The sequence below is a fragment of the Bactrocera dorsalis genome, chromosome 2, assembly GCF_023373825.1.
Source record: "Bactrocera dorsalis isolate Fly_Bdor chromosome 2, ASM2337382v1, whole genome shotgun sequence".
Taxonomy (NCBI): domain Eukaryota; kingdom Metazoa; phylum Arthropoda; class Insecta; order Diptera; family Tephritidae; genus Bactrocera; species Bactrocera dorsalis.
The window spans coordinates 29,652,332-29,666,828 of record NC_064304.1 but is presented as its reverse complement, the minus strand read 5'-3'; the positions used below and the strand labels follow the sequence as shown (position 1 = coordinate 29,666,828).

The following is a 14,497-nucleotide window of genomic DNA, read 5'->3' as shown; positions in this document are numbered from 1 at the left end:
AAAGTGTGCTCTATAATGTACAAAAGGTCCGAATAAAATTACTCAATCCAGATTTGAGAAATAAATTAATAAAAAAAGTCTTTTTTACCTTGAAACCCCTACCACCCTCCCCTTAATGTGCATATCAAACCACCAAAGCTAAATACACTAAATTTGTTCGTGACAATACAACCCCTCCCACTCGCCATATAAGGTTATGTGATAACTCAATAAATAAATGCGCCTGAGACATTAAATTTTACATCCGAGATGACACAAAAGGGCTTATCTAAGGCTAACTTTTTACTGAAAATGTGGGCCGAGATGGGTTGTGAGAATCTCTTCTTGGTAATAGTATGAGCGCTGTTAAAAATTAATTAAATCGGCCCATAAATAATGATTTTCGTTATTCTGGCAGGCTTTATGGCTAATATCTCGATCAGTGTGGGAGTTAACTTGAGTCATATCTATGTATGTATCGTTATTGCAATCAATTCCGACTTTCCCTTGGTATTAAGGAAAACCGAGTTCGAAGTCCCTTATTCCGAGTGTGTGGATTTCCCTTTCTCTGGTTAACTTTTTCCTCATATGCCTAAATGCTGCTTCTCAAGATGGGTGATGGTGTTGCGAAGAGTACGCTCAGTAGGCCGATTATGTTGACCATAAGTTGAGAGAAACGCGTGAAACAAATTCTTTACAGAACGGGAATTACTATTGAATATTTAATACTTTGTGACAGTTTTTAATATAAAAATTGGAAACACCTCGGTTGTTCGGTTACACCCAAATTTAGTCCTTCCTTACTTGCTTGCATTTCCTTACTATGGCATTTTACAGGTATGGTAGAAAGTTCCTGATCTAACTGACGGACATCTGTTTGGATATCAATTCTCCTTCTCATGCTGCATTTAGGACTTACAAACAAAGTCTTATGTCAACAAAATTATTATATTCTAAAAGAAACCAGCCATTTTAAAGTATATTCCCCATTATCTTGGGACTTTAAGTTTGAAAAACATACAGATATCTATAAAGTTATTCTGTGAGCGTTTAAAGCTGCCATCGAATATCAATAACTGCACAAATCACATTGACCTCACGTGATTAAAGTGCTCAGTGTCATGCAGTGATTGAAAAGTCATCCCTCCCGCCGCCAGCGTGGGTGGGGCTCAGCCCAATGGTTTAGTGGTCAGCCGCAAATTTGTTTTCAACAGTCATCACCACCATTAACACAAAGTTCATAAAGAACAAACACATGCACGTCAAAGGTCGCACACATTAACACGCACACAAAGCAAAGAGCGCAGCAATAACGTGCTGGAGACCATTTAACAGCGTTGAGTGGGTGTGGGCGGCGTCATTGCTTACTCTGTGTGTCTATGAGTGGCACAGGCAGTTAAAATGTACCATCTTCATGACGAGACTCAATGGTTTCTTGAGTTTGAGTTTATTTGAGATAATAAATAATGAATTTGTTTACTTAAAATTTAAATTTTTTCTTATAAATACTATTATTATATTGTTGTTTCCAGGTATCCAGGTGGACCACCTTAGGAGCTGCTTTCTCTCAAAAATTGTTTGAGTGATTGAAGTTTTTTTCTTATGGGGTTATAGGGCTCGGGTTGGTCAGAATTTTCTTAAAGTATTATATCTGAAAAATATTTTTCGAGTTATTCGATAATTAGCAAAGGGTTCTACTATGTACCCACTACTGTGGGCAAAAACAGTAAGACTTTTAATTTAAATGACGCCCGAGAACCCACTCGTAAGTATTTCTGTTTTAGATTGGTATCGCTGTCAGTGATATCTGTGCCAAATGTCACATTAAAATAATAGTATAATAAGAGTTTATTATACGCCTGTCTGAGGAACCACGTCCAGAACGGCCATCAACATCAACTAATGATCAACACGTCAATAAATTAAAGGAATTGTTGCTTGAGAATCGACGATTAAAAGTCAGAGATCTTACAATCATCGTTGGAATATCGGAGTGAAAACCTTTTTGAAGGTTCATTTGAGCCTAAGAAAAGTGAAAGCACGATTGGTTTCAAAATTACTAATTTTTTCGAAAAACAGCGTCGCGTGAACGCCTGTGTAACAATTCTTTCCGACTACTAGGATGTCATGAAAAGTATTATTATTGACGGATGAATTTTGGATCATGCTTACGATTGGAAACAGGCGATAAATCGGCCTAATATCGTGACAAAGGTGAGCCGAAGCCAAAAAAATACGTCAAAGTAGTCAAAAATCTAGGTTATGTTGACAGTAATTCACCCATAGTATTAAACTGCTTACTTTTTTAGTTTTTAAATAAAGATAAACTATGGACTTGAATCGAGAATTATTCCAGCCAATTCCTCTGGTTCTAATCCCGATCATTTCAAGTTTTTCAGTCGTCAAAACGCCGTCAAACTTATGTACATATGTGTATGGATCCGCACCTATCCACTCACTGCACAGCAAGTCGTGCTGTCAACTTTGTTTATTCTTCTGGCTCGACCGCGCTGCGAATAACCGTTAAATTGTTCTATATGTCAGTGTAAAGAAATGGAAAGTCATCAACATTATTATCATCTTTGTCAGCACCGCAAACGTCATCATTGTCATCATCATCACAGCTAGTGACAGCAGAAGAGAGCGAAGCAGCAGCGCGCTGGATGCGCTCAGCGCTTTGCGTTTTTTAATAGCGAGTTCGACAGGACAATAGTTTCATGACACGGGTCTCATGTTGTTGTATTTGCAGAGCGTATGACTTTGTTTGCTTGGGAGTAGTAAGTGACTAACCTCACCTGCTAAGTGATTTCTCTGTTCGCATAAATTTTAAAGCGTTTTCATTGTTTGGTTGAACAGAAGTGCAAGTAACCACGTGATCAATTACTCGGTTCTTTAGCTACTTAAGACATTATCGAAGTATGGATCTTGTGAAAAGGAATTCATTATTTTTGCATTAAATTGAAGGTTTTACTTGGCATAGTTAGAATGATTTGATTCAGATCTAATATGCATCGTTTTATTTAATGATGAAATGTCAACCGTTTGGAAGGTAATTGCATAAAGTCACTTTAAAAGAAACCCTCGTACCTATTGACAAAAACATGTAACAATCGACTTTCAACAACTTCTCTTGAAGTGAATTATTCACCAGCAGAATCATTGGCCACAGACAGGAAGAGGTAGTAATCAGCTGATGCGATCTACAAGGTATCTCTTAACAAATTCCCTGGCGACTCACTGTTGATATGTATGGCCTGGTGTTAGTCTGATGGAACATAATTCCTTTTCTATTGACCAAGCTGGTTGCTTCTGAGCGATTGCTTCCTTCAGACGATCCAATTGTTACAGTTGAGGTTCGAATTAAGAGTTTGACCGAAAGGAAGCAACGAATAGTCAATAATTCTCTTCTAGTCCCATCATACATATAGCAACATCTCGCACGGCCCATTTGGCCATCATTTGCTCCGGCTCACCCTTTTACTACTTTTTTATTGGCGCAGACACCGCTTACGGGGTTATGGCCGAGTTTTCAACAGCGCGCTAGTCGTTCTTCTTCCTTTTCGCTGTTTGGTGCCAATTGGGGATTCGAAGTGTAGCTAGGTCCTTTTCCACGTTGTCTTTCCTTCCTCTTCCTCTGCTTCCCCTGCGGGTACTGCGTCGAATACTTTCATAGCTGAAGTATTTTCGTCCATTCGGACGACATGACTTAGCCAGCGTAGTCGCTGTCTCATACAGGATCATAAATAGAGCCTTTCTCTCGGAAACTCATTACGCCGACTCAAGATGTTATCATCGTCCATGCCTCTGCACCACATAGCAGGACGGGAATGATGAATGACTTGTGGAATTTAGCCTTTGCTCGTTGATTATCCAGGCCAGAAGTCCCATTTATAAGGTCCAATCCGTTTGTTGAAGGAGGGCTTTAATCTTTCACACAATACGCTCGATAGAACCTTAGATGCCATGTTCCGGAGACTTAGCTCATAGTAGTCGGCGCAGATTGTGTTCTCTCCCTTTTTGCGGATTGGGCAGAGCACACGTGTCGAAGCATCACTTAGCTTAAAATTACGCTTCATTCGCTCATTTGGGCCTAGCATTTCTGGACATCAAAATCAATTGTATTTATTTAAGGGATTTTAAATCGGCTCCACAAGGTTCACTCTAATTCAGTAGTTTTACATTTAACTTATCAGTGTGAAAAAGCGCACTAATTATAAACGAAGATTCTGGATTCTTCCGCGGTCACGACAATCCGGTCGACGAAGACGGAATGACTTAAAAACTGTATAATTCTTCAAAAATATACCGAGCAACGAATTTCATTTAGAGTTTTTAAAGACGAAAAAATGCAGCTGCAAGAGATGGGATTGAGCTCAGCCACTCAACTTCAAGCTAGAAGCTCAACCTGCAGCTGTGGATACTTAACTAGACGACAGTAACAACGCATAACAATGTAGTGGTTATAAACGGTTGAAATTTCCAAATTACTTCATGTCTTGTCAAACCCGATTACTTTGCGCACCTCTGTGCAGAGTTCAATAAAAGACGCAAAGTACATAAAACCCACCGCCGTGCGCCAGTAATTGCTGTAAGAACGCGCCTAAGCGCTGGTGGTCAAAGCGTTTAACAAGCGTTTAGCAAACTTTGCACTTTCAGTTGCGGTTTGCGCTTCGCGGCGCACAGTTCGTCCTTTGAATTCAATAACTTTGTCGGGTTTCTTTAAAACACTGCGGTTTTTGTAGACAACTATACACACGTATGTGTATGTATGTAAGCGCATATGTGTGCGTGTGTTAGTGTGCGCGTAAGTGTACTTGTGTCCAGTGTTTAAGCATGTGAATTGAGCAAAAGTGGTGCGACAATTATGTAATCATGGCGAAAATCATCTCGACATTCAAGGCGATTCTGACGCGCATCTTCTTCGGCGCGCACAGCATCTTGGCCATTTGGCAAGTGACGGTCAATACGAAGAACTACATTTACTGGTCGCTCTGTGGACCGCTGGTGCTGCTCCTGCTCGAGGGCATCTTTACGCTGATGATCAAGAAGACGCAAGAATGGCGGTGGTATGGGGTCATGTAATTAATTTTGGACATTTTTTTCACGTGGCATTTGTGCATACATGTCTTCATGTGCCCATGTGTGTGTGTGTGTTCGCTTGTTCCCTTTTCTTTATTAATTTTTTCGAAGAATTTACGTAAGCGCCTATTAAATCTAATTTATTTGATATACTTTCGCTCATACGTGTATGAGTTTGTGTGTGTGTCTGCTTAGGCGAACTCATTATGCGATAATTATCCTGTAAAAATTTTCTCACCTGATTCATGCCTGTATGCTTGTTTGTCTGCGTGTCTGTGTATTTGTCTTTACTCCAATGTAAACAATGCGATTACGTCATTCGCTTGTTGGTTAACTTTGATTTTCAATTAAAAGTGAAATCACATTACATGCAATATAAATATGTACTTAAGCCTGCATGGGTGTGTGTGTATGAGCGCGTAAATACTCCCGCACCCAAATCGCGCTGTCTTAACGGTGTTTGTGCAGCGCAGCAGAATGCGCAACTTCCAGCCAGAGAACGCGCAACTCAAACAAATACAAACACACCACTTTATCAGTTGGCTGACCGGCAGTCAAACGCTTGGCTAGCACACAACAAAAACACGAATTTTGTCAGTGTACACATACATACATACTTGTATATTCGTAGGTATGTGTGTATACTACAATGATCGAAAAATAATAAGACTTTCTTCAAAATTTTAAAATTCTTATTTCATTCTTCAAAATCTATGTTGTTCCCCTCAAAGTAATCGCCCTTGGCTCCAATGCACTTGTGCCAAGGTTTTTTCCAACCCTCGAAACAATTTCAATTGACTCAAAACGGCTTTCCCATAGCGGTCGTCTCAGTTTGCTGAATGGTCGGAAGTCATATGGAGCTAAATCAGTTTAATAAGTAGGTTGCGGCGCGATATTGGTTGAAAATTTGGCAAAAAAACTCACGAAGATTCAAGGGAGTATGCGAGCATGCATCGTCGTGGGGCAAAAACTAAGACTTGTCGGTCCATAATTCCGGCTTCTTTTTACAAAAAGCTTCGCGCAAACACTCAAATAGTATTCCATGTTGACAGCTTGGTCGATCGGAAGGAATTCGACGTGCACTACACCTCGATAATCAAGGAGCTTACCCAGATGTTGCTTTAGCAAGAAGTGGCGGTGTTTTCCGAGTGGCACACGCCGGCGTCTCCTCGCCCAAAAAAAGGAGCAAATCCAAACGAAAACGATGCTCATTGTCTTTTTTACATCAAACGCATCGTCCACTATGAATTTGTCCTCCTGATCCAACTCTCAACGCCAAGTTTTACGTGGAAGTCCTCAAGAGACTCAAACAAAGTGTCAATCGGGTCCGACAAGACATCGCAGCCGATTGGAAGTTGCATCACGACAATGCCCCAGCTCACATTGCCTCACAGCTACCAAACCAAGGCCGATATCCCAACGATTAAGCAGCCGCCCTAAAGTCCAGATATGGACGCAGAAGGAGGCTATTTTTCAAGTTTTTAAAGAATTCTAACGATTGGTTCAATACATTTTTTTAAATCGACTCAGTTCTATTACTTTCCGGGCAAACCATGTGCACAAATGGTTACAGGATTATCCTCGATTTAGTCTAGTAGCTAGAGACGGGTACTACCCCTCAAAGAACTCTTGACAATTCCGTGATGATTGAGTTTTTCAGTTTATAGCATGTGTTAGGTATATTTTGTATATCATGTGGTATATAGCCTCTCTGGATATTAGTTCTTCTTGTATGCCTCTACAACTATTATTTCAAGTGAAGAAAATGTTCAACAATGGGTTGGTTCTAAACTTTTTCGTTCTCAACTAAAACTACAAACATATATACTTATATATGTTAAATCATAGGATTCTCGTTTGTACTAGAAGGATTAGGCAGACGAAAATCTCAGCCTAGTTAGACTTAACCCTTTAACGTGTAATTTTAGTTAAAATTGTAAATAAATTATACTAAGAACATTTATTCAGCAGTGAGTTCCAATTTAGAAATAAAGTCAATGTATAATGTGATACCATAATTTAGACACAGGTATGTAAATGCATACACGAGCACTCACAATGTGCAATATCTGCCATGACCAGCATGACGTATGAGTAACTCTCACATTAAAATACTCCAGTTATACCAACCTTCTTTCCTTTAATTAACATCGTAACCACTTATTACCCTTTTTAGTTGCAACAAGTGTGCTTAGTCAGCTTGCTTGCTTCGGTTTTTACTTTGCTTTTAATTCAATTTATACTATTTTATTGAATTCCACCCTTTTTCACAGGTTCTGTCCTTCGGTCTTTTTATACTTGAGCAGCATTGTGCCGGCCATTTGGCTATTGGAATTAGATCAAGTGGCACGCAAGCTGAATAATAACCACAGCAACAACAATAGCAGCAATGAGAATATTTTGCAAGAAGTAGCGGAGATCGCTGATTTGGATTTGCCCGTGTTCAAAATTGATCCGGACACATGGATCACTTTGATCGAACAGTTTTTAATGCTTATTTTAATAGTCGGTCGCTGGATGTTGCCGAAAGGCGATTTGACGCGTGATCAATTGAGTCAGTTGTTGTTGGTCTATATAGGTGAGATTATATTTTGGTACTTGATAATTATTTTTAATTTTGTAAAAAAAAAGATTGAACTATATAAAGTATTTGGAAAAAGTATATGTTTAATTTTTAATGATTAAATACCAGATTCCTGGTTTGTAAATTAGAAAACCGAAAACCGTAAAGAATAAGTTGAGAATACAGTACCGTTATATGGGGAGTGAGCGGAGTTATTCTAAATTTTTAACAAATACCATGACATTTGTTCTATTACTTCAAAATTTCACTCTAACATTAAAAGGCGTGCGCCTAAAAACATACTTTCTAGTAAATAAAGTAATATTTTCTCTAATTATAGGCACAGCTGCTGATATTATGGAGTTTTTCGAGTCCTACAAAGACGTCAATATCATAAAAATCGATCTCTTGGTCTTTCTTACGTTGGGTATTTGGTCTTGGAGCTTGATGCAGTTTACAATTGTTTTATCAGCGACGCGAGCGCGGCGTCCACGCGGCGGCGGCATACATCACGATGATGGGTATGTTGCTTCAAGTTGACACTTCATATTCATTATTATATAATAATTTAAATATTTATCTTACTTAGAACGACCGATTGTTGTGATGGCTGCTGTTGTGGCATCGATGTCTGGGCTATTGTGCTCAATGTGATATTGCAGGATGCTCCTTTTCTAACGCTGCGCATGCTAATTATATTCCAGTATAAAATCTTAAATTATATGAGCGTGTTTTTCACATGTGAGTATCACCAACAAACCTGCATACAAAATAATTTCGAACAAAAATATAGTGAATTTTCAAATTCCACTATTCATCACAAATGTTAGTATAAATCGAATAATCGATTAGGCCGTGTAAACATTAAGCGATGTTTTCGAATTTCGGCTATTCGCTAAAGATCAGGGCCTGACACTATTTAAACGTAAAGAATAAGGCTTTAATCTCACTTTTCACTCAGTCAAACATGTTGGTTTTAGTTCAAAACAAGGAGGCAGCTGAATACGTATATATCGCTCATTTGCTTCAAGACCGCATAAGTCCAAAAAATCGATTCTTCAGAAAACGCGTTTAAAGTTTTCAACTTACTACAACCTTACACCTCTTCTCAAGCGGAGCATATAAGAGGTATTCATATGAATTTTTCACTCAACATGAAGTATGATATAACGAACAATTCTGCAGCATTAACTCAAAAATCACGTTTTTTGATTTATGCCGGTCTTGCAGCAAATGAGCGATATGTACATGATGCTAAATTACCATATTGCTCTGTATTTGATGGAACTAGAAGGGTGTGCTATATTATGTTACCGACAACAAATTTAAGTGAGCGATTGCCCAAAAATACTCGAAATTCATGATTAGACACGAGGCCATAATTTTCTATCATTACTTCGCACGGCCTCATCTTACAAGATACCCTAAAAACTCTTTGGAAAACAGAGAGGTTGGGAAGTTTCGCCTTATCCGCCTAAAAGTGCAGACTTTACACCTTCTGACTAACATTTTATCCGGTCCGCCTTTTCTGAAATACAGTTTACATCAGAACAGAGTATAAAAATGGGTTTGATTCATTCTTGGCCGCCAGATCAGCGCAGTCCTTCGACATGGAATCCACAAATTGCCATAAAGATGGGAAAATGTTCTAACTTCAAAGGCGCATTACTTTGAATAATAATGATCTACATTTTCTTAGAGTGATACACTGATTATAGTGACCCTCCAACTTTTCAAAACCATTTTTATAATTTTGCTGCGTGTTGCTACTGAGTATGATAGTTCTGTTCACCTAACAGTTGTACGTCGAGATAGATAAAGGGTTGAAATGACGAGTTGAAATCCGGGTGGCTGTCTGCCCGTCCGTCCTTCTGTGCAAGCTGTAACTTAAGTAAAAATTGAGATATCTAAATTTTACACCCAAAATGGTACGACAGGTCTTTATTAGAGCCAGTGTGAAAATTGGTCGACGGGCGTGGCAGCGTCCACTTTTTGTTGAAATAAGGCACCCACTCCACTGCTTTCGACGAAATTTATTATGTGCCATTCTCCTGATATTCATATGTCACAGTGCATAAATGAGCGAAATCGGACTACAACCACGCCTACTTCCCATATTAGCACAATTTTAAAGTCTATTCAACTTGTACACAAATCAGGAAGCAATTGATATAACGGGATAAAACTTTGCACAAATAATTCCTTTAAATTATGTCGCCTTATGACCAAAAATTGACCAAGTCCAACCAAAACTGTACAATCCCCTAGATACGGAATATATAGACACAGTGCTTGTAGTTGACTTTTCACCAAAAATATCGGTCAATGTTGGGATATGCAATTGAAATTCAGAGAGAATCATTTCCTGACAATAGTAACTCTACGTATTGAAAATAGGTTGAATCAGGTCAATACTTCCCTAAGGCCCATATACCTAATATAAATTTGTACCTAAAATATTTAAAGTTGGACATTGGACGAAAATTTGACCTAGCATCCATATAACTGAGATCAGAATTTTCGAAAATCCGGCAGACCTTACTCCTTATGACTGGTGATTGTATGTGAGGTACCTTAATAAATCCCAGGGAATACTCTTTTAGTATGTGGCGTGATAATAGTTAATACATAAAATCAGGTCGGTACTACCCCAACTCCCATATACTATATATAATGATTTTCAAAATAAAGAAGCATTTAAACATCTCGAAGAGGTTTCAAACTACAGAAGATGTGAGGAACAAGTTCTTTGAATCGGAAAAGATCAGCTGTATAAAGACCCTTTAATACGTGTGGACTTAATGGTTGTCGAGTGGAAAAAATCAGTTTTCATCCAGAAGGACACCAAATGATCTGGGGATGCTCTTGTGGCTGTTGGTTTAGGGATCTGGGACTAATTGATGGAACTCCAACAGATCATTTGGTAGGTTCCCGGCCTTGATAAAATGGTGGATGCGAATGTAGTTCGAAGCAAATTCATGGATTTTTGCTAACATTTTCACTGACTTGTGACACGGCTTTGTCTTGTTGAAACAGTTCTTTCTTTTTTTTCAAATGTGACCATTTTGTTTTTGGTGATTTCATCCCTACAACACAAGCTAACATTTTTGAGATAATTTCACCTTTTTTCGAAAGTATTTAGGAAGTAAAATAAACATGTTTACTAAAGTTGTGCAGAAGACTTAGTCTATATTCACGAATATGCGATAAGATATCGCCTTACATCAGCACATGCCGTATAATTTAACTGAATTTATTCCTTGTCTCAGGTAAAAACACGTTGGTCATAGTTTTGCAGTTGTATCGTCTCTACGTAGTAAACGCTGAGTTCTGGAAGAATCGGCGCGAACAAAAATCTGGTGGCGACAAGTCGCAGCACTACAAGTCTCGACGTCGCGCCCAAGATCCCGATGCCAATAGCATATACATGATATCAACGGAGCGTGGTACCGATGTCAAGCGGAAGATACAAAAGTATATACTCTCATATATTTATTTCTTGCATGAATTTCTAAAATATTTTCATACATGCATACTTTGCAGGGCACGTGACTACGCCGAGGACGAGTTCGTAACGCGAAAAAAGAACAAAAAGGATAAGTGAGCGCGCGTTAACACGCTTTATTCAATTTTCTAAAAGTAATATTTCAAATATTTTTCTTTTTTCCCCTTCATCTAACTAATTCAAGATCGAAAAAGCATAAGCGTAAGGACACTGGTTACTCCACTGCCAGTTCGCAGAATCTCTACTCCACAAAAATGGTGGATGAGCGCAGTGCTCGTCAAAAGGACAAGAGGAGCGATAAAAAGTCAAAGAAACGTGATCGCAGCAACTCATCGGTCGAGAGCGATATTGTCGAGGCGAAGAAGTCGAAACGTGGTGATGCCGGCGGCGGTAAAAGATCGGAAAAGAAGGACAAGAAAAAGTTGGTTGATAGAAAGGTTCGCCGCTGAGCTCATGTACGTCAATTGAAAATGTGTTTTTTTTGTTTTTTGCTCTTTTTGCCATCGGCAGAAAATCGAAAAAAGTCGAACCCGTCATGGAGGAAACAACAAGTAGCTCCAGTTCGTCTACAACAACGAGCAGTTCATCGGATTCCAGCAATTCAACATTGCCCAGCTATGAGGTGATCTCGGAGCGTAAATTGAAGAGTAATAAGCGTAAGCGCAGCTCATCAGAGAGCACATCAACTGACTCATCGGATACAACAACATCCTCGTCATCTTCATCATCCTCATCTTCGTAAATGTGATTACAGCAGAAAATGCTTAAACACCGCCGAAAAGGTCACAGTCGCTGTAATTACGTTTCTTGTGAGGTCTTACCTTTAATTGTACGAAGATCGAAGTATTTTTACAGTTGAGGAATTAGTAAAAGAGGACAACATTACTCTCTTTGTATATTTTTGTAAATCCATACAATAATTGGAATTTTTGTGTGGAGTTTTTGAACGATTTGGAAAGTTAAAAAAAATGGATAGACTTGCAAAGAGATTTTGTAAAAATAAAGGGTGCTCCTTTTGTGGCATCTCAAGCGATATTTTGTACGATTTATACGACATTTTTGTAATGGAAAATTCGTTAGTACATAAAAAGTATGTAATATTAATTGCACATGTGTGTATGTATGCAAGTATATAGTATTAAGCGAATTTAGTGCTAGTGCTTTGCCATAAGTGAATTTGTAATTAATAAAATATGTGCGCTTTTAAACAAAAGGAGCATTTTTTTATTCATGCGATAGAAGAAGACTTTTAAGCATTCTCTATTATACGGACTCACACTATTGTAAATGTCTCAATCTTGTCATAATTAGAGCTACCGCTCCGCTCACAACATTCCAATTTAAAGAGGACTCACACATAATTAAGTGCAGTCAAATTTTAGACCGAGAGACTCCAAATGTGGTTTTCAGCCTTACCCTTATTCCTGAAGACCGAGGACAATCATGGAGGACGGCGATGATGAGTGACATAAAATGTTTGGTCTTTGTTCGGCGAGAGAGATCTTTACTTTTCAATCGCTTATCCAGTTCGAAGTAGCACCTTTTAGGAAGATTTATTCTGCGTTGGATTTCGAACCTGACATTATTGTTGGTGTTAATACTGGTTCCAAGATAGACGATATACTTATATCCACGACTTCGAAGTTATGACTGTCAACAGTGAAGAGGGAGCCAAGTCGGTACGACTGCTTGTTTGATAACAGGAGATATTTCATCTTGTCCTCATCTGAAGAAGCAGATGTAACGGCTTGAGGCCAATGATATCAATACCATCGGCGTACGCCAGATTAAAGAAATCACACGATAATGAGTCTCCTTGCCAGAAACCTCAAGTCAATTTACAAAGCTAAATTAGGAGAAAAGATGTCGACTTCGTTACTACGTCCAATTTGGTATGCTATATAAAGTCGATAAAGAGGAAACAAGTGTCGACCTCTTGATAATTTTCAGTTATAACTATTACCGGTTGAGGGGAAGACCTCTCTATTTCAGAATTTTTTCGAATAATGCTATATTTTAGCTCTATTAACAACCCATTTTAGTGGAAGTGTGGTCGAAGAGAATATGCACAATTTTTAAGATAGGGGTCAACTAAATTATGGGATGAAAAATTTCCGAAACGATTGCCGAGATATAGCGAAGTTACCAATATAAAAAGCGTAATATCGCCCAAAGTAACTATTCTCGACCGAAAAAATTCCTGTATTGCGGTATTGTAAAACTGGCTTTTGTGTGAATAAGCAGAGCGAACTTCCTATCTATTGGTTGATTCGAAAACACTGGGAAGTGTAAAACAAGGTTTAATATAGATATGACTGCCAAAAAGTTTTAGCCTCAGCCTTGGAAAAGCTGGACAATGGAGGATAAATGCCTGGATGTTTTCACCTCACCCTCTACGATACAATTTGTTTATTGAAAAATGTTCAGTAAGAACTGTTACAACTGCTGCCAAATGACATTTGCCAATAAAACCAGTTCGGTAGTAAATAAAAAGCAGCAGTTCAGTAAACCTATTACATTCTACTCTTGGCCAGAGGGACCTCAATGTCACACAGGAACTGTACGTCGACCAATGCCTGCTAAGCGCACGGGAGGTCCATAGGTCCGGTACTAGAGCACAAGATGACAGCGGAGACCCCGACTCGTTTCCACTCCGATGAGAGCGGGGTACGGTTTTCGAGCTCATCGGCTTTTCAGTCTTCAGTGATTCCTGCCGGGCGCCAAAACAGAGTTTGATGATGTGGTAGCATGATGCTATTTCTGGAGAGGACAGACTCTACAAGTTTAGATTTGAGGGCATGGTTTGCGAACTCATTGTGTGAATGTCACCCCCGTTAAAAACACTTACGAACTACAGCCTAAAGCTAAGTTGGAGGGAGAGCTCCTTACAGAAGACTCCTCCTCTAACTTTCCCTCATAGCTTCGATACATTTGTTAAACAGCCAGAAGTAGTATCAGTAACGCAGAGGTTTTCAGGTTTTCAGAGATGCAATTGAAGGAGAAGAGAATTTCAGCGAGACCATGTTTGGACTCTTCACATACTCAGCTTCTCTGAGCCCTAGAGCGGTCTTCGCAGCAATGCACTTGCCGGCAATATCCGGTGGAGCTATATGTTATTGTAGTAATAGAGACATTACTTTCATATAAAACAATCGTAAGAGAAAACTTCCTTTTTTGCCTATAAATCTCTCAGACAGTTATGATTCCAAAAAGATGCATTGGCAGCCCCTAAAAAGTGCATCAGTAACTTTTAACAGCGTCCAGCACTTTTACACTCGTATTTATCACAAAAGCAAAAGCAGGCGCGTTCTACCGCGTAGAAAGGGCAACAAGTACGACTATGAAGACGTAGTCAGCCAGGGGGCAAAGTG

General features: G+C 39.0%; 1 protein-coding gene across 1 annotated transcript; it reads left to right on the top strand.

The window, feature by feature from the left end:
- The first annotated feature begins 4,658 nt into the window (after positions 1-4,658).
- Positions 4,659-12,469, top strand: LOC105231949 (transmembrane protein 26). The gene is made up of 8 exons (XM_011213474.4): positions 4,659-5,045; positions 7,332-7,636; positions 7,962-8,142; positions 8,211-8,362; positions 10,891-11,095; positions 11,165-11,221; positions 11,311-11,547; positions 11,637-12,469. Exons 1-8 carry the CDS (start codon positions 4,852-4,854, stop codon positions 11,866-11,868), a joined length of 1,563 nt encoding a protein of 520 aa, XP_011211776.1. The 5' UTR covers positions 4,659-4,851; the 3' UTR covers positions 11,869-12,469.
- The last annotated feature ends 2,028 nt before the right edge of the window (positions 12,470-14,497 follow it).

What these genes read in the sequence shown, in the direction of transcription:
- LOC105231949 (XM_011213474.4), top strand. Translation starts at nt 4,852, where the DNA reads ATGGCGAAAATCATCTCGACATTCAAGGCGATTCTGACGCGCATCTTC. An exon ending in GGCATACATCACGATGATGG is followed by an intron (nt 8,143 to 8,210) that starts GTATGTTGCTTC and finishes TATCTTACTTAG; the next exon opens with AACGACCGATTGTTGTGATG. An exon ending in GTCAAGCGGAAGATACAAAA is followed by an intron (nt 11,096 to 11,164) that starts GTATATACTCTC and finishes CATACTTTGCAG; the next exon opens with GGCACGTGACTACGCCGAGG.